The sequence below is a fragment of the Pogoniulus pusillus genome, chromosome 23 (genome assembly GCF_015220805.1).
Source record: "Pogoniulus pusillus isolate bPogPus1 chromosome 23, bPogPus1.pri, whole genome shotgun sequence".
Taxonomy (NCBI): domain Eukaryota; kingdom Metazoa; phylum Chordata; class Aves; order Piciformes; family Lybiidae; genus Pogoniulus; species Pogoniulus pusillus.
Genome location: NC_087286.1, coordinates 20,006,722 through 20,030,394, shown reverse-complemented (window position 1 = coordinate 20,030,394; position 23,673 = coordinate 20,006,722). Strand labels below are relative to the sequence as shown.

The 23,673-nt window shown below is 45.7% G+C and overlaps 1 protein-coding gene across 4 annotated transcripts in view; it reads left to right on the top strand.

The window, feature by feature from the left end:
• DPP6 (dipeptidyl peptidase like 6) overlaps positions 1-23,673 on the top strand; it is a 547,256-nt gene that overhangs the window by 129,242 nt on the left and 394,341 nt on the right. Inside the window, exon 1 of one of the 4 annotated variants that reach the window (XM_064162833.1) lies at positions 9,412-9,792. The exons of 2 other annotated variants lie outside the window; for them this stretch is intronic. In XM_064162833.1, the coding sequence (XP_064018903.1) occupies positions 9,592-9,792 (201 nt within the window). In that variant the 5' untranslated portion in view covers positions 9,412-9,591. Of the gene's footprint in view, positions 1-9,411; positions 9,793-23,673 lie in introns of those variants that run through there. One more of the 4 variants, XM_064162828.1, reaches the window with a different exon arrangement.

Sequence of the window (23,673 nt, the reverse complement as noted above, 5' to 3'; positions counted from 1 at the left end):
GAACAAAAGGATCTGAATGCTGCTGTGTGCCTGCATAACTTGGAGGGAATTAGATTCTTTTTCTCTGGAAGAGCAAATCAGACTTCTTTCAGAGAGCTGAAATTATCAGTTACAGTCAAGATTTCACAGGATTGCCTTTGTTGCTGTGCTATTCAGATCACGATGAAGCAGCTTGCATTTTCCTGCCTAGTGGGGTATTGGATTGCTTTTGGCTCTGTGGTGAAATTATTGAACACCCTAAAGGTAGTTTTCAGACTTTGTTTGGTTTGCTTGGCATGTTTTTATGACTCCTTGGCATAGGCAAGTAAACATATCTAAAGATATATCCCTAAGTCAGGATGGGCTAGAAATATGCATATCTTTGTTTCACAATGCTGTGGGTTTGTCTTTTAAGGGTATTGCTCAGCATCCAATAAGATCTATATTGCCTTAACTAGTAATGAGAAATCAAATGCCCTTAAATTTAGGTACATCCAGTGAATGTGTCAATATGCTTGTGAATATCTCCTGGAATTTTCCAAAGCAGCAGTTTGTACAGATTATGTCATCACTGATCTGATTCTGATAATTCCAGTACCTCACATTGCCAAATGCCTTTGCAAATCTGGCCTTAGTGCTTCTGTTTGACGTGGTTTGAAAGTGTATGTTAAGGTTACAAGGAAGCACATATGTTGAGGAATTAAATCAAGGCACATCTTAAGAGGCATTTAAAATGGAAATATCTCTTTGGTTGGCTTGTTTGATCCTAAATAACTGTGCTCCTACACCTCTGTTAAATCATTAAACCCACAATTTATTCATCTCTCTGTATTCCATTCTTGTCTCTTGTGTTTCTCACCTCTTGAAAAACGAACACTCTGCTTGGACAGGCATTTATAATCCTGTGCATTTGCTGTTCCGTAGTGACAATTGACTGAAAGCATTAACAAACCTTTGGAATAGCTTCCCAGAGCCTGAGTCGTTTTAGGCCTTGTGTTACTAAGACAGGTGAATTGGATGGATGGGGTAATTTGCACTTAGGAAACTAGAAATGAACTGGTAGGCTTTTTTTCTAATCAGCCTATGAAGACAAACAGGCAGAAAAGAGCAGGCACCAGCACTGACAGTGACACAGCTCAAGCAGCTACCAATTCAAATTAGTGCCCAATACAACAAGGCATTCTTTACTTTTAGAGCATTTCAGGGGACTTCAGACAGCTAATCTAGAGCTGTTCCACTGAGTCCCTGCTTATAGCCCACTTACCTCCAAGGGACTGGAATTCATTAGATGCTTTTCTGTTTAGCCTAAAACTTTCTGAAATACCTACAGGGGCAGTTCTGTGCGTTCAAACCTGCCCTAAAATGACATCTCAAGACAACTCCTCACCTGTCTGTAGTTCTAGTGGGAGGCAGAATTGTACCTGCAGTCTCCAGGATTTCCAGGTGCAGTATTTGTTCCTAGAGAATACCCAACGTGCTCTCTCACAAGGTAGGTTATTTTATAGACCTCCATCATTGCTCCTTTCTTTGTAAAAGGCTACAAGTGAAGAATATTTAAACATGCTGAAGCTGTGCCAAATTGGATGAAGAAATGTGTGTTTGGCAGGGCCAGGAGAGCAAAGGAGTAGGAGGATATTTTTGTTATCTTGATGGCAGTTAGCCTTTTTTAGATGTCCATCTCTCTATGCTTTTTTTTTCTCTGCATATTCATATTCTCCCTAGAGTTTTCCTTCAGCTGTAGGGTTCCAAAACCTAAAATTGTGTCATTTTATCCCCTGGGTCTTTTATGAAATCTAGTTTTTAGCTCCCTTACAAGCGACATGAAAGCTGTCAATTTAGTGACAGCCAGTCCAAGGAGTCACAGAGTTGTTTAAAGAAAGCCTCTATGTTATAAAGAAGCCTTTAAATGAAACTACTTCATCTCGTCTGCTCCCTTTGAAGTCGGTGGCATGCATTTGGAATGCTGACTGGTTAAATCCCTTCTCTTTCTCTAAGGCTCTGCATGAGCAAGTTCTTTTCAGCAAGTGGAAATTCAGAGTTTCTCCAAGGTATGTTGCTTCTGTATGCCACCAGTTTTATAGTGCTGAGGGAGAGAGAAATCACATCTGCTCCTCTCAGTGTGGACAGTTAAGAATGTGCAGTTGTGGCTCAGACACTTAGGGTGGAGCAGGAGCCTTGCACGTCCCTCTTGCATACAGAGCTGAGCATAATCTCTTGCCTCAAGACAGAGTCCAACTGAAGTAGCTGACTGAAGTGCCAGTACAAGATGATTGCCTTTCCAACAGACCTGAAACAGCCTCCTTTGCTTTTCTGAACAAGAATTTATTTCCTCTTCTTGCTGAAAAGCCCCATGAGAGATCATATTAATCAGGCAAACTGGTTGTTGTCATGGCTTATCTGACTTGAGCATCAAATACTGGCAGGGTACAAAGCAGAGAAGAACACACATAGTGGAGAACAGTTCAGCAGCACTAGCCAAGTCTTACATGGCTGCCAACAGCTCCTGGCATCCATGGGAAAAAATATTTGCCTGTAACTCTAGTGCTTAACTTCCTGGCTTCTCTTGAAGACATGGAATTGGGATCTCATCCTAACTTCTCTCAGCTAAAGCTTCCAAATACAGAACATTAATTATGACAATAAGGACAGTCTTCAGTGCAAATTCCTGTTGACACGTGTGGCACTACTGGGTACAGCAGTAGGCCAGGACCTCATGTGGTCTACAGCTGTACAAACACATGTGCTCCTGCACCTCCTTTTGCTTGGGCTTTGCAGTTTTCAGGCAGCAAAATTGCACCGCTGTTGTTCCTGAGTGCTGTCATCTGTGTTGTTTTTTCCTGCCTTCAATCACTCCTGTGCCGGTTGCAAAATCATCAGAAATTATGTGGGGAAGACCTTCTTGGTCATGTGGTCTATCCTTTTGCCAGTTGGCAGGATTATGCCTTACAGCACAATTTCCAGTGCTTCATACAGGCTATTTATAAATGTCCTCAGCATTAGGACTTTCACACATTTCCTTTGGGAACAGTCCTGCTCAGACTGCTGAGAAGTACTTGCTGGTGTTTAGTTCTGTATTCTTGATTTCATTTAATTAGACCTAGGTGTGTATCAAGACTGGGGTGATAAAATCACCTGTCTGCTGACCACTGAGTGAGCATTTATCCACCAAGTGTGGGAAGTGCCTTCTGAAGCTGCTGACCTCCTTGGCTTTGAAAATCTTCCCCTTGTGTGGCTCCAATTAACCTTGTACCACTCCAGCCTGTCTCCCCTCTCTCCAAGCATGTTGGTGCTTTCCATCTCTGACAGTTTTGGGTCCATTTCTTCCCTGCCTTTTTCACCTCACTTGCCTTCATCTCCTTTCTCTCTCAACTCTCCTGATACTTCACCGAGTCCCTGCCTCTTCTATTATTTATTTATTTATTTACTTATTTATTCACTACTTCCTCTGGGTTCATTTCTTCCCCATAAGAAACTTTTTGTTCAGACTGTTTTCTTTCCTTCTCAGCAAACTTGTCTCCTTTGCCTATTATTCCAGTATCTCAGTATCACTGTTTTCCTTTCCTTCAAGAAGCCTTCATTCAGCTGTTATGGAAGATTGACTCATTCTTGCAATGCCCAGAAAACTAATTTTTCTGATGCCTCTCTCAGTCCAGCTGGGAAAGCCAGCTTGTTTGTTTAGAAGTTTGGGTTTCTTTGAATCATGGTGATGCCTGCAAGATTTCTTTTTGTTTTTTTTTTTTTTTTCTTCAGTAATATGTGTGATGCCAGAGAGAAATATGCCTCTCTTGGTCCCGTGCTCACTCACTGTCCAATGCTGCACTTGTACAGAATCTGCTCTGAGAGGCTGCTGGCACAAATAATGGCACAAGAAAGCGAACAGGTTGGCGTACCAATTCCACAGGATATAATACCCCTCAGTCTTCAGCAGCTCTACTGTCTCTGTCTTGACACAATGGTTATACTCCCCCCAATGCACACATTAGATCAAAGTGAACGATCAAGTCTATCCTGAGGGGCTGCTGAATCGGTGCATTTGACATAGGAAAGAGGATTTCTGTTCTCTTTTGGGTTTATTGGGGTTTTAGATGACACCAGGCAGCAGATGTACGGGTGGTGTAACCCTGGGGCCACAGGAGATTCATGAGCTGGACGTTTTTATCTCGGCTAACAATAGGAATAGGAGTTTTAGAAGTGTATCTTTGTTTCTGCAGATCCTGGAGAGTTGCTGTTATAAAAAAAAATCAGAGGGATTCTATTAACTACAGCTGTTGAGTTGCTATTATAAAAAAAATTAAAGGGATTCTATTAACTACAGCTGTTAGAAGAGCAAATATTAATTTGGGGGTTGTGGAGTAATGTGGAAAGATAACAAGGAATTTTAAGAACTTAGCAGTTCATTGGAAAAGAAAAATGCAGGAAGGCTGGACCAGATGATCTTTCGAGGTCCCTTCCAGCCCCTGACTTTGTATGATTGTATGATTTAAATAATGATAGGGGGGGGGGGGGGGGGGGGGGGGATTTATTGAAAAAAAATTAGGGTTTAGATAAAAAAAAAAATCCCTAATCAGCTGCTTGGAACTGTCACCACATGAAAAAACAGAAACATGTTTAGCTCTGCAACCAACTCTGTATTATTTAGGTGACAAGCTCAAAGTTTAGGCAAACATAAATTGCTTAGTCAGAACAGCAGAATGGAACATGAATAACAATGCATGAATTCCATGACAGAGGGGAGTAAATCTAAGAGAAATATTACTGGCTGGTTTCTTTGCCAGTGTTCCACTGACAAGTCTTGTCCAAAAAAGGAATCTTTGATGTATAGTTTTAAAGGCAGTAGGGCTTGAGTTTGACCTGCCTTTGGTGGTGTTGAATTAGTAGCAGCGAAATGCAAGGATGCTGTTTATTTATGCAGCATGGAAAAACCAAGTGTCATTTTTATCTGTATGCTTAAAAAATGTCAGTGAAACATAATTACTTGGCTGCTGCAGGGGAAATATCTGAAGCTAGCACACTTTATTTGGATGGAAATGTCACCTTCTTGTGAAACTTTGGGTACTGAATTAAATATACGACTAAGAGATGCTGGAGGGACACTGTTTTGAAATGCCTTGATTTTTATCTTGGGATCTGTTTGCAGGATTTAAGGAAAGGATCTTTCTTACATGTGTGTTTAAAGACAAAAATCTTACATTTGTATTTCTGAAATATTTTGCCTCTTTAAATATATCTGGTAGTGCAAGTTGCTTTTTTTGCCTTAAAGCTTGCTGTAGGCTGAGAAGGTCTTTTGCTGTGATGAAACGCTGGTTACTGATAGCAGTGTTTGTTTATTGCCACTTTGCTGTCATGTCTCAGTGATGCCTTTCATTTGACTCTATCCTGTTTTCTGTGCCCTGTTGCTGTGCATACTGTATGACAGAATCTGATCATAGAATTGAGACATTGTAGAGGACTCTGGGCTTCAAGCCTCACACGGGTGAACAGCAAATTAACCATGGGATTGCAAGCAGAGAGTGGAGGGTTTTCCAGCACTGAGCTGTGACTCAGGAGCACTGGGTTGTGTCCCTCCTTGAGAGGCAGACAGGGCTTCCCTAATATGAGCTTGTAGGGAACAGGCTACTTTATGAGCTAGCTTGTGCACAGGCAGACTGAAGTGCTCTCCATAGCCCCTGATAAGATCATTTAGGTCCCCTGTGACTCAGAAAAATCCTCCTGCTTTCAATAACGGCATCAACAAACCGACTCTGGCGAATCTTAGTGCAGGTGAGTATGCAAGACATTTCTGCCTCCAGCTGCCTGCTCAGCCCTTCTACACAAGGTCACTCTCACTGTGGCTACAGAAATGTACCTTGCAGTTCCTAACTGGTGCAAACCATCTCCCTTTGCCCACTGTGACACCCAGAGCATGACGTGATTCTGCTTCTGTCATTGTTGGTCTGTCATGGAGTAGAGCTGGAATCCGGGAGGCCTTTAAATAGCTGTAATTATTTATTTCAGGGCAAATGAATCACATCCTGAAGCTGCATGATCAGGGTTTTTTGGTGGATGAGGACCATTTGGCTGGTTGGTTTTCACTGAGCTTTAGAAGTATTTGACATTGCAATTTTGTGTTCCCTGAATAAAATATTCCGTGGAGTTGTGCACACACACACATGCACAATGTGCGTGTGCATCACTGGACAAACCTGATTATGTGAAGTCTTGGTTCCTAAGGATTAAAGCCACAAACTGAGTGTATTTGGAACTGAATTCATTCTTGGTGGTTCTTTCAGTTTTGAAATGAGCAAATTCTTTGTTTATCCCTGTGCTTTCCCTGAGACTTTTTAAATCAGACTTTTAATCTTTGGTGGATTTTTTTTCTGCGCTGTGGTTTTGGTTTTTTTGATGGCTTTCTTTGATTATTCCTTTGTACCCTAATGTGATGATTTGGGAGTTACCTGCACCCCCCCCCCCTTATGAAATCACCCAGACTAGACTCAGCCAGCTGGAAGTTAAGGAATGAAGCTTTATATTCACAGCTTAGCACCACAGACAAGCAGAGAGTTACAATATATATTACAAATATTTACAGCCATGGACAGCAATATACAAGTTAAAAGTAATACAGAAAAGCAACACCCTTTCCAGAAACCAGAGTCTTCAGGAAGGGTTCCCAACCACCCTTTCACCTTCTTTCCACCCCTCTACCTTACCCCAGAGTCTGCCTCACATGCAAGGTGAGTTTGGAGGATTGGCAAGGGGGGTTAGAAGCAGAAGTATTAGATACACGGGAGAAGCCAGGGAGAAACGCAGACTCCGACAGACAGACACACATGCTCTGTATTACCTGTGTTTGTGTCCTTGTTTTCATACAGCTCAGCAAGCCTATGAGTGAAGTAGACATCACCATTGTTTCCTTTTCACAGCCTATCATCTATTTTCTCTGGCCAGCCTGATCTAGGGAAGGGAGTCCCAACCCATGGCAGCGGGGTTGGAACTAGATGATGCTTGTGTTCCCTTCCAACCCTGACTGATTCTATGATTCTATGAATTTCTCTCATTAAAATAGTCCAGTTAGCCTCAAACCAGCACACCTAGTTTTTCTTAGCAGTCAAAACGGTATTATTTCTTTAATTTCATTATTTTCTTCCTTTTATACATTATTTTTTTTCAGAGCTAGTTTTCACTAATTCCAAACAATCATGAGGTCACTCTCAATGCAGTTCCAGACTGAATTTAGCTAAGCTAACTGTCTGGAGTTTTGGTTCTGTGTGGTCAGTTGTGTCCAGGACATGACTTAGGAGTGGTCCAGGTGGCTTCTGGAAAGTTACCTCTGTTATGATCTGTGTTGCTGTGGCTTAGAATATAGACCTTTGCTTCAGCACATGGTGTGCTCATCTCGTTTTGTGATTAAATGTCAGCATCTCAGTTGTGAAGATCAAAATGATTCCTTCTTTCAAGTTCCTTCAGGAAGGAGGCAGAGCAGTAGTTTTTGTTTTCTGTCTTGATAAGGTTCCCTTTTCATCTCAGAGTTATGACTTTTCATCCCTGACTTTGAAGACACAAATAAAAAGCAGCAGATGAAACTATTCAAATATGAGGAGATTTTTGATCAGAGAGTTGTTGAAATCATGGGGTGGAGGATAGCTGCACGTTAGAATATCATATGCATGATCTGTTGAGGTGTGGGTTTGTTTGTTTGTTTTTAAAGACTGATGGAATTATATATATCAAAGATAGCATTTTCTTAACAGACAAGGCTTCAAGCAAGAACTGTGATTAGAAATATCTCAGCGCATCAAATCCACTTTCTAAAGTAGAATCAAGTTTGTGAGCTCTTCAGCAGCATGTCCCTCAATGGGAACAGAAAATCTCTGATACGTTTGGTGTGTTTCCCTTAAGATGATGCCAGGTAATCCCAAGAGCCCTGGCAAACTTAGAGGTCAAAGAAGAGGACAGTTTCGGGGAACAGAGAAGGGGACAGCAAGTCTATCACTCTCCTTTAAACCTAAGCATCTGTTGCTATGGAAACCCCGGAGCTTGATGCTGAAGCAACACGAATCGTCCCCTCCTGTCCCAGTACAGCTCTGATGGGAGCGGCTGGTCACCCGCTAGCACCTACCCCGGTGCCTCCCCGAACGCAAGTCCGTGTTCTCCCCCGGGAGCGGGAATTAACGGCCGCGGGTCTCTGGGCCGAGGTAGCGCAGCCCCCCCAAGCCCAATGGGCAAAGGCCACTCAAGGGTGGCGGGTGGGCCCCGGGCACGGTTCCCGGACCGGCTCTTGCTTCGGCCTCAACCCTTCCCAGCCGGCCACCCCCGGCGCCGAGACCGCGTTTGTTTATCCCCGGCCGGTGCTAGCGGGAGCCACTTCGGGCGGATTTCCACGGAGGGGCGCTGGAGCACGTTTTAATGCAGCAAAAATGAATTAATACAAAAATAACAAGAGAGACAATTTACCGGATTCTTTTGAAAAGCCACAGCACCCGTCTCCGAAAACCCGGAACCCCTTCCCTTCTCCCCGGCCACGAGGAGGCAGGAGACGGAGGAGAAGGATGGGCAGGGGGCGGAGGACCGGGCACTTCCCCGCTGGCCGGGCAGAGGCGTGCCCGCGGCCGGCTGGGGCAGGGCAGGGCGGCGAAGAGGCTTCGCCCTCCCTCCTCCTGCCCCTTCCCCGAGACCAAGCCGCTCCGAGCACACCGGCATCCAGGCACCCCTCCAGTGCCGGTCCCGCCTCCCTCCTCCCCGCCTCTCCTTTCCCCTCCCCACCTCTCTTTCTCCCGGCTGACGATCAGGTGTCTGTTTTTTTTTCTTCTTCTTCTCCTTATTTTTTTTTTTCTCTTAAATTTTAAGTTTTGCCCCCGGGAAAAAAAAAAAATACTGGGAAGACAAAAAAAGGAGGCACAGAAAAGATGATTGTGGAAGAGCCCTCCCTCCCCAGAAGAGCAACGTGCTTTGAATGAGGTTTCCCAGCCGCTTCCACTCCGTCTCACACACTCTGTCACTCTGCTCTCGCTTGTGCACACTGTTGGTATGCGACCTCGGAGGCGACTGCTCCTCCACCTCTGCCTGGGGAGCCGCTGACAGCCAGCGACTGAGCTACACCCCCTTCCCTGCTTCCATTTCCCCCTCCCCTGCTTTTCCAAACACACATACACACCCCCAAAGCACATTTAATGCTGATCCACTCAGGCGCCATTATCGGGGGTACGTCTTCGTGGAGTGTTTTGGGTCTTTTTGGGTTTTTTGGTCTTTTTTTTTTTGTGTGTGTTTGTGGGTTTTTTTCCCCCTTATTTTTTTTCCTTCCCAGCACTGGATGGTGCAGCATTCCCGCGGCCTGCGGTGTTACGGCTCGATTGCGTTTTATTATTTATTTATCTATCTTCTTTCCTCTCCCCCCACCACTCCCCCCGTCTGCTCTCTCGATTTCCCCTCACTCCCCCCCCCCTTCCCCTTCTCTCCTGGTGCTGGTGCGGAGGAGCGGCAAGCAGGATCCCTCGCTCTCCCTTCCTCTGATGTGGGACTGAGCCTCATCCGCTTGTAGCATGCTGTAGCCAAAAGAGAAGAGAGGGAGAAAAAAAGAGAGGGAGAAGCATCTCTCTTTCCCTCCCTCCCCCTCGTTTCCCGCGGATTGACTTCATGGCTTCACTGTACCAGCGGTTCAGCGGGAAGATCAACACCTCCCGCTCTTTCCCGGTTCCTCCCGAAGCGAGTCACCTCCTGGGCGCCCAGAGCAGCGAGGAGGACGGAGCTGCCGGCAAGACCTCGCGTCCATTGCAACAGGAAAGCAGCCGGCCCCGGTTCCAGTACCAGCCGCGAAGTGACTGCGAGGAGGAGGATGTAAGCGCCTTGCCTTTCGCGTTGGGCTGGGTTTTGGGTGCCCCCCTCCTCCTTCGCCCCCCACCCCCTCGTCCTGTCGGATGCCCGTGTGCCCCTCTAGGCTGGCGTTGATTTCTTGCGGTTTTTCTGCTCTTCCAAGCGGGTCTTTGCACTCGCTTCTTCCCTCGAGGTGCCGGGGACAGGACGGGATAGAGTCCGCACGGAGCGGAGCCAGGACTCGGCCATCTCTGCGCTGCCCTCGTTCCTCTCCCCGTTACCTGGCTCCTTGCGTGGCTCTGCGCTGCCCGCGGAGCAGGGCTGAGGGGAGCGGATCAGCACGTTTGGAAACAGCAAGTGCATGCTCCTGTTGTCTTCCTCCAAGCGAGGCACAAGGCTTTCCTCCGCCTTTCGTTTTTTCTGCTTTTACGGTTATTCCATGTTTTACTCTTTAAGACTCCCTGGGGCAAAAGTCTTCACCTTGCCCCTCCCTCCTTGCCTTCCCGCCAGCCTCCCCCCAGCCTAGCAGCGGGGAAACTTTTTAACCCCTGAGCAGCTGTTTCTAAACCTCTCTTCCCTCCCCGCGGCCCCCGGGCGAGCCCCTGCGGTGAAGTCGCAAACTCGGGCCGCGCACCTTTCGCTCCCGCGCTGCCTCCGAGAGCAGCGACTTCAAAGGGTGCATCTGCATATTGCCGTAGTAACGAGTGACTCATCCAGGCCCGCGGCTCTCTGCTGCGCCTGATGGAGTTAAACCGGCTTGGGTCGATCGCGACTGATTCTTTCGTGTGAGAGCCAGGGTCGGGGGGGCTGAAGAGAGATTTGGAGAGCGAGGGAGACGAAGGAGGCTCGTTGATAAATCAAACCGGGTGGTTGCCCCTCGCTGGGTGATGCGAGGTTTGCAGAGGGATTTGAGTGTGTTTTGCCTCTGTGGAACCAGACACAAGGGGAGGCAAATGGCTGCAGTTGGGAATAATGGTTGTGTCAGTTAAAAATACTTCTTGCTCGGCTGGGACGCGGGAGCTTTGCGGCAGGGTTCGGCTCTGGCTCTGGGAGCTTCCCGGGGAAGGCAATGCTTCAAGCCGAGACAGCAGGTCTGCCTCAGTCGGAGGGAGCTGTGTTCACAGGCAAACTTTCTCGAGTTTTAATTCCTTATCGTTTACCCTGCCCCTTCATAAAGAACCCTCATGGTCTGTAGAGCCAGTGCCAAGTACACTTTGGTCAGCGAAGAGGCAAATTGACCTAAACCTCCCTGAGCTGATTGTCACCCTGGCAGTGCCCAGCGTCCGGCAGTGACAGGACCCTGAATTAACTCTTCCTTGTGACCGGCTCCCCGGCAACGGCGTCGGTGCTGCTCCTCCTTGGCCCTGGACAACTGCGGGAGAGGATGCGTCCCCGCGCCCGGTTGCCTGCACCCACCCGTGGCCCATCCCCGGCGTGGCTGAGGACACGGGGCCCTTGCCGGCGGCGTGCTGGGCTCTAGGTGTCGCTGCGGGACAGCGGAGAGCCGCTGGGGCTGCGCTCGGGCACTTTCCCCTCCGTACTTGACCAGCTTAATTTCACTTTCCTGGCTTTGGAGGCGGCAGATGTCTGGAGCCGCTTCTCTGGTCCCCAGAAGCGCTGAGGCCGAAAGCAAAGGGCACACTTTAACATATTCGAGTGATTTGTGCTGACAGACAGGCTCCTAAATAGTATTAGTAAGAGTAACATTAAACTACTGCTAAAAGGAGAGAGGTTATTTTCTTTTTGTCCCTCTCTTTATTTTTTTTCGCTGCCCTCAGGATCTGTGTGTGAGTGGAGAGCCGTGTTGGGCAATGCTGTCTGTGGAGGGAAGGGTGCCGGTCTAGGTGTCTCCTGCAGTGAGGTGCAAGAAGCGTGGCCAGAAACAGAAGTCTGGGGTGTCTTCTAAAGGCACATTGTGTAGGTGATTGTTAAAGGCGGCAACGCGTCTGAGAAAGTGCAGTGCATCAGGTCGGGTGGTTCAAAGCTGCTCTCTTCCGACAGACTGCTCTGGGGGTCTCTGGTGCAGGGTCTTTCGGGTCAGAGGGATGAAGTTGTAAGGAAGCCAGTGGAAACGGCCTTTACATCGTGGGGTGCAGGAGAAGGGCTCTGCCCGCGGGGAGGGCGGAGGCAGAGGACAAGAGGAGCAGGATCGGTGCAGCTGTCTGCGGTGCTGAAGCTCACGGAGGGGAGCACAGCGGAGCTGTCCGCGGCTCTGAACCCACGCCTATCCCAGTGCTTGGGAGAGCTGTCCGCCGTGCTGCTGTCGCTTGTCCCGGACCAGGGTGGGGCTGTCTGCGGTGCTGAACCCTCCGGGTACCGGCACCCTGGCGAGTTGGCCGTGGCGTCTTGCCCTTGGCCATGGCGACGTCTCGGTGGCGAGATGGAGATTTCAGTCCCGCCGCCGCTGGCAGCAGGCAGGCTTGCCCAGGACGAGGAACTGCCGCCCTGGGCATGAAATCCCCGAGGCAAAAGGAGAAGCGAGGCAGGCAGCCGGCAGGGACTGTGGGAGAAGTGCAAGGAGGGCGGTCTGTGCCTGCAGGGTGCCAGGAGCATGTACTGTTGTTTATCATGGGCAAGGGCTTAACGATACAGCATTGGAAGCCCCTTCTAAGATGACTTCTCTGTTCTGTTTCTCGCAGCTACTGTAAAGAGGCATTCATACCGTCTTCTGCCCTTCAGCATAGATCCGCTGTGAAAAGCCAGAGTTTAAACATATAAAAACAAAATTCTGTTGTCTGGCTGCACTTAGGAGTACCAAAACAAACCTAAGAATGAGGCTGGTCTGTCCCTAACTTAATCATTTGATTAATAGTTAGAAGAGAACTGTTTAGTTGTTGTTGTTGTTGTTAATAGGTTAGTTGCACTCAGTGTTACATCTTTAAGCACCGGTGCAGACCTCAATGCAGTACAAAACAGAAAGACAGGATCTTGCCTGTGAAGGTCAGAGTATTGTTAGTAAGTGTTTTGTCCACTGGAAGTACTACTTGTGGAAAAATAATAGGTAAAACCTATACAAGGCTGAAGAGAAAGCAGCAGTTTTGCAACAAATGACATTTAAAGCAATAACAAATACTATTTTCCACGTAACATAAAAGTGTTTTTCTTGTGACATGAAAGGTTAGCAAAGCAGAATTCACAATGTTCTTTAGTATTTGAACAACTTCTTACTACATTTTAACTTGTGGTAGCAACTGAGACTATATATGAGACACCAAATGTGGGAACACAAGCTGGGTTAAATATGGCAGCTTTTTCAAGCTAGTGAAGCAGTCCTATTCTTTATGGGAGGAGTAATGAGAAAACTATGTCCTGTATAAACGACCCCAGAAAGCCACTTCCCAATCAACTCCACAGAAGTATTGATAGCAAAGTTAATTATTGCAACAGCTGTAAGCAAAACTCTGGAGGCGTTTTTGCTTTGCTACAGGATTACCTTTTCACTGCATCCATTTAGATATGAGGAAATACATGTGAAAGACTCTTAGGGCAATCTAATGTAGGGGTGGTGGCATGGCAGATGATGAATTTTGGTCACATAGTTCTGCTGTTTTAAATGGATGAGGTTGATGTGTTCTGTATTGTAGCATGGAAGGGATTTTCTCCTAGGTGTTGACTTGAGAATTTTTTCCCCATAAAGTGCTGCTTCATCTTTTCCAAGCTTTTTCTTCTTTGGCATCACAGTGATTAATGAGTTTAATTTTTGCAGGCAACTGCCAGGAGGTGCTGAGTAAGATGTATCATGTTGATTGTGTATAACCCTGCTCCTTTTAATTACTGGGATGATAACAACACATTAATCAGGTACATACAAAATTCAGCACTTTTGTTGTAACACAGAATATTGATTTATTTTATAAGGCACTAGCCATAAAATGATGGTCACAGACTTCCTTTTAAAATCAAATTTTATATAATCAGTTCTGTGTTAAAAATATTGAATGTCCACTGAAACATCATAAAACTTTGCTCTGCAAAAAGCCATACGCTGCATTCTTACAGGTTCATTACTCAGCCAAAGCTCTATTTGCTTTCACAGGAAATCCAACCATGTAGAAATGAGTAAACTTAGAGCACAGGAGTTTTAATTATTGTGAATATCCTTTTCCACAACTGAATTCTGAGTATTTATTTCTTTCCTGGATCTATTTAAAGCTATTCTTGAGCCTCTATTATACTTTGCTACTTTTGCAATTGATTCTTCAGACTGATTTACATTTGGAGAAGTTTTTTGTTTAGATATTTTGGTGAGCTGGGGGTCAGTCTCTTCTGCCAGGCAAGCAGCAACAAAACAAAGGGACACAGTCTCAAGTTGTGCCAGGGAAAGTATAGGATGGATGTTAGGAGGAAGTTGTTGGCAGAGGGAGTGATTAGCATTGGAATGGGCTGCCCAGGGAGGTGGTGGAGTCACAATCCCTGGAGGTGTTGAAGCCAATCCTGTCTGGGGCACTTAGTGCCCTGGTCTGGTTGATTGGCCAGGGCTGGTTGCTAGGTTGGCCTGGATGATCTTAGAGTTCTCTTCCAATCAGGTTGATTCTATGATTCAATATAAACAGTGACCATTTTGAAATGCTTCAGCAAAACTGCATTTCCTGATGGAATAAATTAAGGATTAAGTATATCAAATATTGGTTGTTAATTGAGTGAGCCTGAGAATGTGAGAATTAAAGCCATAAGCAGTAAAAAGAAGAATGGTTATTTTGCATGTCAAAATTGCTGTTGCATGTAATTGAAAGTGTTAATTTTCACTTCATTATTTGTCTAATGGAAAGAGATTTTGCCTCCTAGGAATGTATGTCAAGGACAGTGTTTCAGAAAGGTTGAGGCCTGAGCTGCAGAGAAGAAGCATTTCAGAAGTGATGTGGGTCCTTCCCACAGGAAATGAGTGATTTGATTGTGTGGAAGGGTTTGTAGGACTTCAGAAGTCTTCACTGTGTTGCAAGATATGTAGTAATTTGGACTGTAACCAGAAGTCTGCCTACAGCTTCAAACTACTGTGCTTATTGAGAGAAACTGCTGGTCAGGTCTATACAAATCTATTCTTCTACCTCATTTTAGTGAGTTATTTGATGCTGAGCCCAGTTGTCCCACAGCCATTAGGATGTGAAGAGCTGGAACCATCTCTTTCATCAGTGGAAATAGACCCTACTGTGAGCTCACTTTTTGAAATGAGTAAGACTGCAGCCTAGTTCCTTCAAAGGAAATAGGCATAAACTTTATAGAGCCATAGAATCAACCAGGTTGGAAGAGACCTCCAGGCTCATCCAGGCCAACCTAGCACCCAGCCCTAGCCAGTCAACCAGACCATGCCATTAAGTGCCCCAGTCAGTCTTTTCTTCAACACCTCCAGGGACGGCGACTCCACCACCTCCCTGGGCAGCCCATTCCAGTGCCAATCACTCTCTCTGCCAACAACTTCCTCCTGACATCCAGCCTAGACCTCCCCTGGCACAGCTTGAGACTCTGTCCCCTTGTTGTATAAAAAGCCTCTCTTTTATTTGACGATTACTGAGTAGTGGACACTGATCTGGAGGTGATCTATTTATTGTACTTTATAACTGTGTTTAGAATTAACCTACCTTGTGATATTTGCTGCCAGCTTAAAATCAGCCTCTGTTTCTGCAGTTCTTACTAGCCATGGTGATGATGCATGAACTAAAAAGAAAAGTCTGCCAGAGAAAATGTATTTTTAACTATTCAGGAATAACAGTGTGAAGAGACTGAATCATCTTTCAAATAGTAGTGAATTGTGCCATAAGTTGGGATACCACACGTTGAGTACCCAGCTTGTGTTATTTCTCTTGAGCTAATAGCTCCAGTGCAGAAAGAAGACACTGAGGGCAGGGTTAGAGCAGCTCTGGTTGGTTTCTGAGGGACTTTCAAAGACACAGGAGGTGGGAAAGACATCTAGGAGTATTTGCTGCACTCTGGTTCTCTCTTTTGTGTCAGACAAGACCAGATACAAAACAGATCTCAGGATCTCCACCACAACTTTGAAAATGCTTTTTGGGTGTCAGAAGATTTTGTCCCTTGAAATAACACTGCCCTGCATTAATCTGGGCTAACATATGTATGCTTGTGGTTGTCCAGCAAAATCTCCCATTAAAGTTCGTTAACTGCAGGTTGATTTTCCTGGGATTTTTGCCTGGTGTGCTGGATGACTCCCAGCACGTTGTCATGATGTAGCTGCTTTTTCATCCTGTCACCAAGGGGTGGTAGCGTTTCTTGATTGCACTGTTGCTGTAGAGTCCTTGGCATTTCATGGCTTTTATAGCAAAGCACCAACCAAACATTTGTTTACAACCTTATACCTACTCATCAGGAGTACATTCAATTCTTTACTGCTTTTTGGGGTTTCATAGACTTGAGGATGGTTCTGTACCTCCCTTATGCTACCAGGGAGAACTACTTGTCAGAGCTCATAAAAAAAGGTTCAACAACAGTTTAAAATAATCCTGTTTTGAAGCATGGGGAATGAAGGGAGAAGAGAATCTTTCACCTATAGAAATGTAGGTCCTGCACCTGGATGGGTGTAGTCCCAAGCACAACTCCAGGCTGGGTGGAGAATGGCTGAGAGCAGCCCTGAGGAAACAGACCTGGGGGTCTGGGGTGATGAAAAGCTCAACAGGAGCCTGCAGTGTGAGTGCAGTCCAGACAGCAACCCTGTGCTGGGCTGCAGCAAGAGCAGTGTGGGCAGCAGGGCAAGGGAGGGGATTCTGCCCCTTGGCTCTGCTCTCCTCACACCCCACCTGCAGTCCTGGGGGCAGTTCTGGAGCCCCCAGCACAAGCAGGACATGGAAGTGTTGGAGCCAGTGCAGAGGAGGCCACAAAGATGCTGAGAGGGCTGCAGCAGCTCTGCTGTGAGGGCAGGCTACAAGAGTTGGGGCTGTGCAGCCTGGAGAAGAGAAGGCTTTGAAGAGACCTTGGAGTGGCCTTCCAATATCTGAAGGGGGCTACAGGAAGGCTATGGAGGGACTATTGACAAGGTCTTGTGATGACAGGACAAGGGGTAGTGGGTTTTAAGAGGCAGAGGGGAGACTGAAAGTAGATGTTAGGAAAGGGTTGTTTGCAGTGAGGGTGGTGAGACACTGGCACAGGTTGCCCAGGGAGGTTGTGTCTGCTCCCTCCCTGGAGGTGTTCAAGGCCAGATTGGATGAGGCCCTGAGCGACGTGTTCTAGTGGGAGGTGTCCCTGCCTATGGCAGGGGTTGGAACTGGCTGAGCTTTGAGGTCCCTTCCAACCTAAACCATTCTATGATTCTGTGAATTTTACTCTCTTCTCTCTCAAAGGAAAACAGAAAGAAAAGCTTTTCCCCCAAGTTCTTTTGTGCTCAGTCTGGGCTGTGATACAGTGCAGATTCGCAGAAGTACACACAGGTCATTCAGGTTTGTAAATTTAGGGTTCTTTGGAAAGAGATTTGTGGTCAAATGCAGAAGTAAGTATTGATTTCCTGGTTAGGTGCATAAGTACCCATTTTGGATCATGCTCATGCGCCTCTGAAAATGTTATCTGTATTCATTAAGCTGCGGGTGTGTGGTGATGATGAGGTTCTGTGTGGGTGAGTTAACTGAGTTAAAAACATATTTTGAGTCTGCATTAGTCTGTATGAAAAGATCTACTGTGCCATAGCCTTTATGCCAAGAAAAACAAGAGCAAGATGCAGGCATTCGGCATGGGTACGCTTTGCAGCACAGAGCACTGCAGAAGGGAGCAGAGGGAGAGAGCAGTGGTACAATCTGGTGAGGTGTGTTGAAGGGTGGATGGACTCTGGGGTGTGCATAGTGTAAACACAAGCCCTTCTCAGCTTTCTCTCAGGAAATGAGTGATTTGATTGTGTGGAAGGGTTTGTAGGACTTCAGAAATCTTCACTGTGTTGCAAGATATGTAGTAATTTGGACAGTAACCAGAAGTCTATTCTCAGGTTCAAACTACTGTGCTTATTGAGAGAAACTACAGGTTAGGTCTATACAAATCTCTTCTCTCTTTTAGTGAATTATTTGATGCTAAGCCCAGTTATCCCACAGCCATTAAGATGTGAAGAGCTGGGACTGTCTCTTTCATCAGTGGAAATAGTTAGACCCTACTGTGACACTCTATGAGCTCTCCTTTTGAAATGAATAAGACTGCAGCCTAGTTCCTTCAAAGGAAATTGTTACAAACCTTATAGAACCATAGAATCAACCAGGTTGGAAGAGACCTCCAAGATCATCCAGTCCAACCTAGCACCCAGCCCTAGCCAGTCAAGCAAACCATGGCACTGAGTGCCCCAGTCTTTTCTTCAACACCTCCAGGGACGGTGACTCCACCACCTCCCTGGGCAGCCTATTCCAATGCCAATCTCTCTCTGTGAAGAACTTCCTCCTAACATCCAACCCTGACCTCCCCTGGCACAGCTTGAGACTGTGTCCCCTTGTTGTATAAAATGCCTCTCTTTCATTTGATGATTACTGGATAGTGGACACTGATCTGGAGGTGATCTATTTATTGTACTTTATAACTGTATTTAGAATTAACCTACCTTGTGATATTTGCTGCTAGCTTTTCCCTTTGTAGAGTGCTGGGTAACCTTCATTTCCCACATTCCACCACAGCTTTAGTCACTTCTCATCTCTGAAACACTTCAATATAGGGATGTTTTAAACTTAATTTTGTTACAATAGCACTTGAAGGTCTTCTCAAAGACCAGAGCAATGATTAACACAGAGTTTAAGCCTCAGGGAACTTGTAACATGAAGCTAGGTAGAAAGGCAGAGAAGGGTCTGACACACATCCACACTGTAAGCAGTAAGTTTAAGCAAAGCTAATGCAGTGTGTGGGGTAAGGTGAAAGAAAGGCTGTTGTGGTGAGTCCCTGCTGGTGAAATCTTACCTGGTTTCTAATGAGTGTATTTTTTAATTGTTCATCACTTGCATTGTATAAATTAATTTCCTCTAAACAAGGTGCTTGTTCCTAGAATTCAGCTATTAGATGCATTCAAGGAGTTGCTGTCTCTGTGCCTTTTAGAACTGCATTTATGGTCATCTTCACTGTGCAGGTTGAAAATCTGAGGCTGAATACTTCTATAGACACTGCATCTGAGTGCTGTGGCGTTGTGAGCTAGAGCAGTTTCTGATCCTGGGCTGCAGGGATTTCAAGACTGGAAAATATTCCAGTTACCACCAAGGATTTTCTGAGAGGTGTAAAACTAATTGTGAAGTCTGGCAGATTTAATTCTTTGCTGTATCTAGCACTCGCTGCTGACAGTTTTCAGGTGACATTTCCAATGTCTGGTGTTTAGCTGCTCATGGGTTTGGAGCTTGCTTGGAGAGAAGGGAGATTTAAAGCATGCCAAAGGAAGTATAGGAGTATCTTACCACTTGCATTCTGTATTATTCTGGGTGTGTGTTGGGGTGGGTTATTTTCTATTTTCTTTTCTGTCTTTTGTCAGTAGTGTCTGCTGCAGCACTTTAAGTACATTTCACTCTAGGCAGACCTCAAAAAGCAAATGCATATTTCTCCCCAGGCTTGCTATCTTGGATGTACAGAGCTACACGAGGTGGAAAAGCAGCAGTGGGAAATGCCTGCTAACCTCAGCTCTAGTTGTAGCACAGTCACTGATTTTAAAGTGTTTATGACAAAAGTATGTGTGTGTTCTCTGTTTTCCATTAAAATGAGCTCCAGTTCTCTCTAAAAAGAAGTAGCTGTGGTATTTTGGTCAGAGGAGAAATGAAACTCATGGAGACTGAGTAATTACAGATGTTAGTGCAGTCTCCAAGCTGTAGATCTGAAGACATTTGGTGAGCATAGCCAGTAGCAGGTTTACAGAGGATCCTTGTGCCTGCTGCTTTCCTCTCATCCTAGCAGAGGGTAATGCCCAACGTCTGGGCAGCAACAGGAGGCTTGTTACTGCCTTCTCAAGGATATAAGCAGTGGTTTGCAGAGCCCAGTCATGTAGAGCTTGTGTCTGTGAAGGTGAGCTTGTGTCCTGCAATGTCTCTTGCTAAGGGGGACTAAAAAACGCTTTCAAAGGTGGCCTTGGCAAATGGAGAAGAAATGAAGTGCTGATGGTGGCAAACCAGACAGCTATGCTCGTGTCGTAGAAAAGCACTCTGGTGGCAGCTGCTGCTGCTCTCGGTGGATAGGGTGATGTGGGAGGTGGCTCTGGTTGGATGACTCTTCCCATTTGCTTCCAAGGCTTTCCAGTACCTTAAAAGAAGCTGCAAGCACAGCTCAGCTGTTTCTCCCTTCATATCCCCAGGCCTACCTCATGGAGAAAAACTCAGTTTCATTTGTGCTGCCGGGAAGCCATGAGTCAGTTCTTCCTCTCTAACAGGTGGCTGCTGGCAACCTTATCTCTCTGCCTTGGTGCCTAAAGATGAATCTCCCAGCAAAAACCTCAGCTGGCTTCTCTCTGTCTTCCTCACAGTGACATGCCCTCTGGCATTACAAAATGCAAGTTTCAGCTGCTGCCTCTCTGCTCTGCTCTGCTCTGCTCTGCTCTCCTCTCCTCTCCTCTCACGACAGGCAGGTCGGGTTATCTTGTGTTCCAGAGGGACACCAGGAGCCTTGAGCAGAGAGGGAAGAGGATGTTGGGATCTGATTTAAATAGTGCTTGACCTCTTGTGTAAGAGACTGTTTGTCCCAAGAAATGTTTATTGCATGCACAGCTCTGAGATTTGCACAGATTGCTCATGGGATTATCTTTCATGTGACTATCGAATCCTTCTTTATTTGTTTGTCCTTTATTGCAAAATCCCTCCCCATGTTTCTGAGTGATCTTTGTTAAATAGAGTTTGTCTTTGGTTTTGTTGTTCCTATTTCCTTTAGGTGCTAGAAAAGAAAGGTAACACTCAAAAGATCAAACATTTATCACGTGGTTGATGGGGAAGCTGTAGAAATCAACAGCAATGCTCCAATGAGACCTAACTACTTCTTAGTGAGCCAAGGGTTTCCCCTTTTGCTAGTCTTCCTGATAGGCACTTTATGGATACAATTCCTCTGCCTGTCCTGTAGCAATGTGATTTTTGTTGTTGTTTTTCTTTGTTTGCTTAATTTGGGTGTTTGTAATCCCCAGTACAAGAGGAGGCACTGGGGGAGAGCACCTAAGGTATGGTAGTGCTTCACAATAGCGTCTCTAATAACCTGGCTGCTGTTAAAGCAGCTTCCTCCTTCTGCTGCGAATTGCTGCACGAACACTTGTCAAAACACATACAATGGTTCATTGCAAACAAGAGTAATTAATGAAGACTGACATAGCTTTGGCTGAGGATCACAATAACCCCATCTATTGTACTTGCCTTGTTTGTACTCTCTGTGTTTGAGTTCAGTGGGCTTGGAAGAGGCTTCTTCAAGGAGCAGGTAATTCTCACTGATTTATGGACACGTTTCTTTGTCTTCTATTTGAGGTGGCAGGGATCTGTGGTAGAGCATTGGAGTGACAGTTAAGGAGCTCTTGCCATTCCTAGGTCTTCCAATGACCTGCTGCATTTGTTATTTACTTCTGTAGTAAGTCTTGCAGGGCAGGACCTGCATTTCTTGGATGCCATAGAGGAATCAAGGCCATGACTTCACCTGTGACTTTGCTGTCATGGTGCAGAATCACATAATTTCTGCTCTTGGCCTAAAGCTCTGGGCTAAAAGAACCCATAGAAACATGAGATTATTATTAATTAGCAATGTGGTCATTAGTTCTGACATTTGTGTGAGCATTGCTAATAACCCAAACAGACCTGATTGTGCTTGTTTGTGGTGGGCTAAAGGTCTCCCTCATTAGAATGCTTCACAGGCAGCTCCAGGAGCTGATAATCACTGTAATGTACATTTTTCTTTCAGCTAAGGAAAGCTAATAAGCATCTGTAGTTTGGAAAACGTCAGATTGAGCCAAAGTGCATGCAATTAGATAAGGATAATGTAGCACATAATAAGAAGATACATGGTGCTGGATGAGCAGTTATCAGAGTACTGTGCCTTGGCTGCTGAAGTGCTGTGTGTCATGAAAGAAAGTTGTTGTTGGGTGAGGGAAAACATGCCGCAAGTTGTCAAGAGATGGAGATGTCAGCCAATGCTGGGAAGTGACAAGGTTGGTCCTGGGGGAGTACAAGCATGCATGTCAGGCTCTTGATAGAAGGAGGGGTTGTCTGAGTGAAAAGCCATGCACTTGGGAAGGTGGGAAAGGCCACTGAGCAAAAAGAAAAACCAAAAAAAGAAGCAAATGTGGAAAGGAGGATGAGCAGAATGGAAGCAGTTGTGGTTGCTGTCTCTAAGGCTTCTTCTTTCCCTCCTTTCAAAGGCTCTGTGTGATCTCTGGGCTATTCCGTCTGGTTTTGTGTGTTGGAACCTTTCTGAGACAACTCCTTTGCCCAGAGGGAGATACAGCCACAATACACTGATTAAGAGGCTGAATCTGAATTTTCAAGCACTGTCCTCAGCTTAATTTGCCACTGGGGGAAAGAATAAGGCAGGCTCCAAAAGCAAGAGGTTGAAAAACAGACAAGGGAGAATGAAAGGCCAGAAGAAAGAGGAAAGCTGTTATGTGCAGAACTGGGTGCCAGTTCTGAGACTGGAAACAGAGACATTTTGGTTCTAAAATACTTTCTCCTTTAGGGCAACAGATTTCTGTGGCTGAGACAGAGTATTTCAAATCTGCCCTTTTCTCCTACTTAGCCTAATCCAGGAGCTAGCTCTGGGCAGGAGAACAGATTGTCCCTAATCTGGGAGAAGAGGATTTTTTGTCTCCTATTTTTCCAGCAATGCATTTCCCACCCTTTCCCCATCTCTGCTGAAGTGCTCTGATGTCCCCAGAGGGGAGAGATTGGAAGCCACTTCTCCCATATTTGGGTCCTATGATAGCTTCTACCAAGTCTATTTTTTTTCTCTTTATAATGTACTGAATATTTCACATCTTTATAAGCTACCTAACAGAAAAGCTGCTTGTGCAAAGTTCTTATCCTCTCCTCTTCTGTAATGCCTTTAGGCAGATATTCTGCAAGTACTTAATTAATGACCAATTATGTAGTCTTGCAGCTGCAATTCCAGGAAAAAAAATTAGCCTTATGAAATGTTTGCATTGTGGATAACAAATTCAGAGCACATTTTAGTACTTACAAAACATTTCCCCTTTCCTTTTTGATGTAGAGCAGAATATATCCCTGTTAGGTATGGCTTCAGCCTAGATTAAGTGTTTGTATTACAAGCATTTACTTGGTGCATGTATTTGGAGACCTCTGAAGGAGAATCTCTTTATATCTTCAGGCTTCCACTTACAGGTAAGAGTTGAGTTTCTCATGCTATCACCATCCAGTGCAGTTTGTATTCCTGCATCTTGTGACATGATTGCAGTTATGTGGCTTTTCAGGCTGAGTGAGCCTCATCTTTGCTGGCCCTTCACCATAATGCATGGCTGCTCAGCTAGGAGATTCTTCACTGAGAGAGTCATTGGACACTGGAATGGGCTGCCCAGAAAGGTGGTGGAGTCGCTGTCCCTGGAGCTGTTCAAGGCAGGATTGGACATGGCACTTGGTGCCATGGTCTAGCCTTGAGCTCTGTGGTAAAGGGTTGGACTTGATGATCTGTGATGTCTCTTCCAACCTTGGTGATACTGTGATCTGTCTGTGCAGACACTTGATCTGTACCTCTTTCTGTGACACTCTTACCCAGATCTTGGACTGTGGGTTCACAAGATGGAGTTGATGAACGTGGCCAAAAGGGTTAGTTTTGTGTTTGGTGTTACAGTTCAGCCAGTAGCAAATTATATGCTGCTCAATAAGCTGTTACTCTCCAGGAGCTGGGCAAGCTTTGTATTAGAAGAGAGGGAGAAGTGGAAATCAGATGTCTTCTCTCCTGTTGGGGCATAAGGGAACACTTGCTCTCTCTCCCGGTGGCAAGGAAGCTCATGCCAGCTGCACAGCTCCCTTGTGGCTCTTTCTTCTT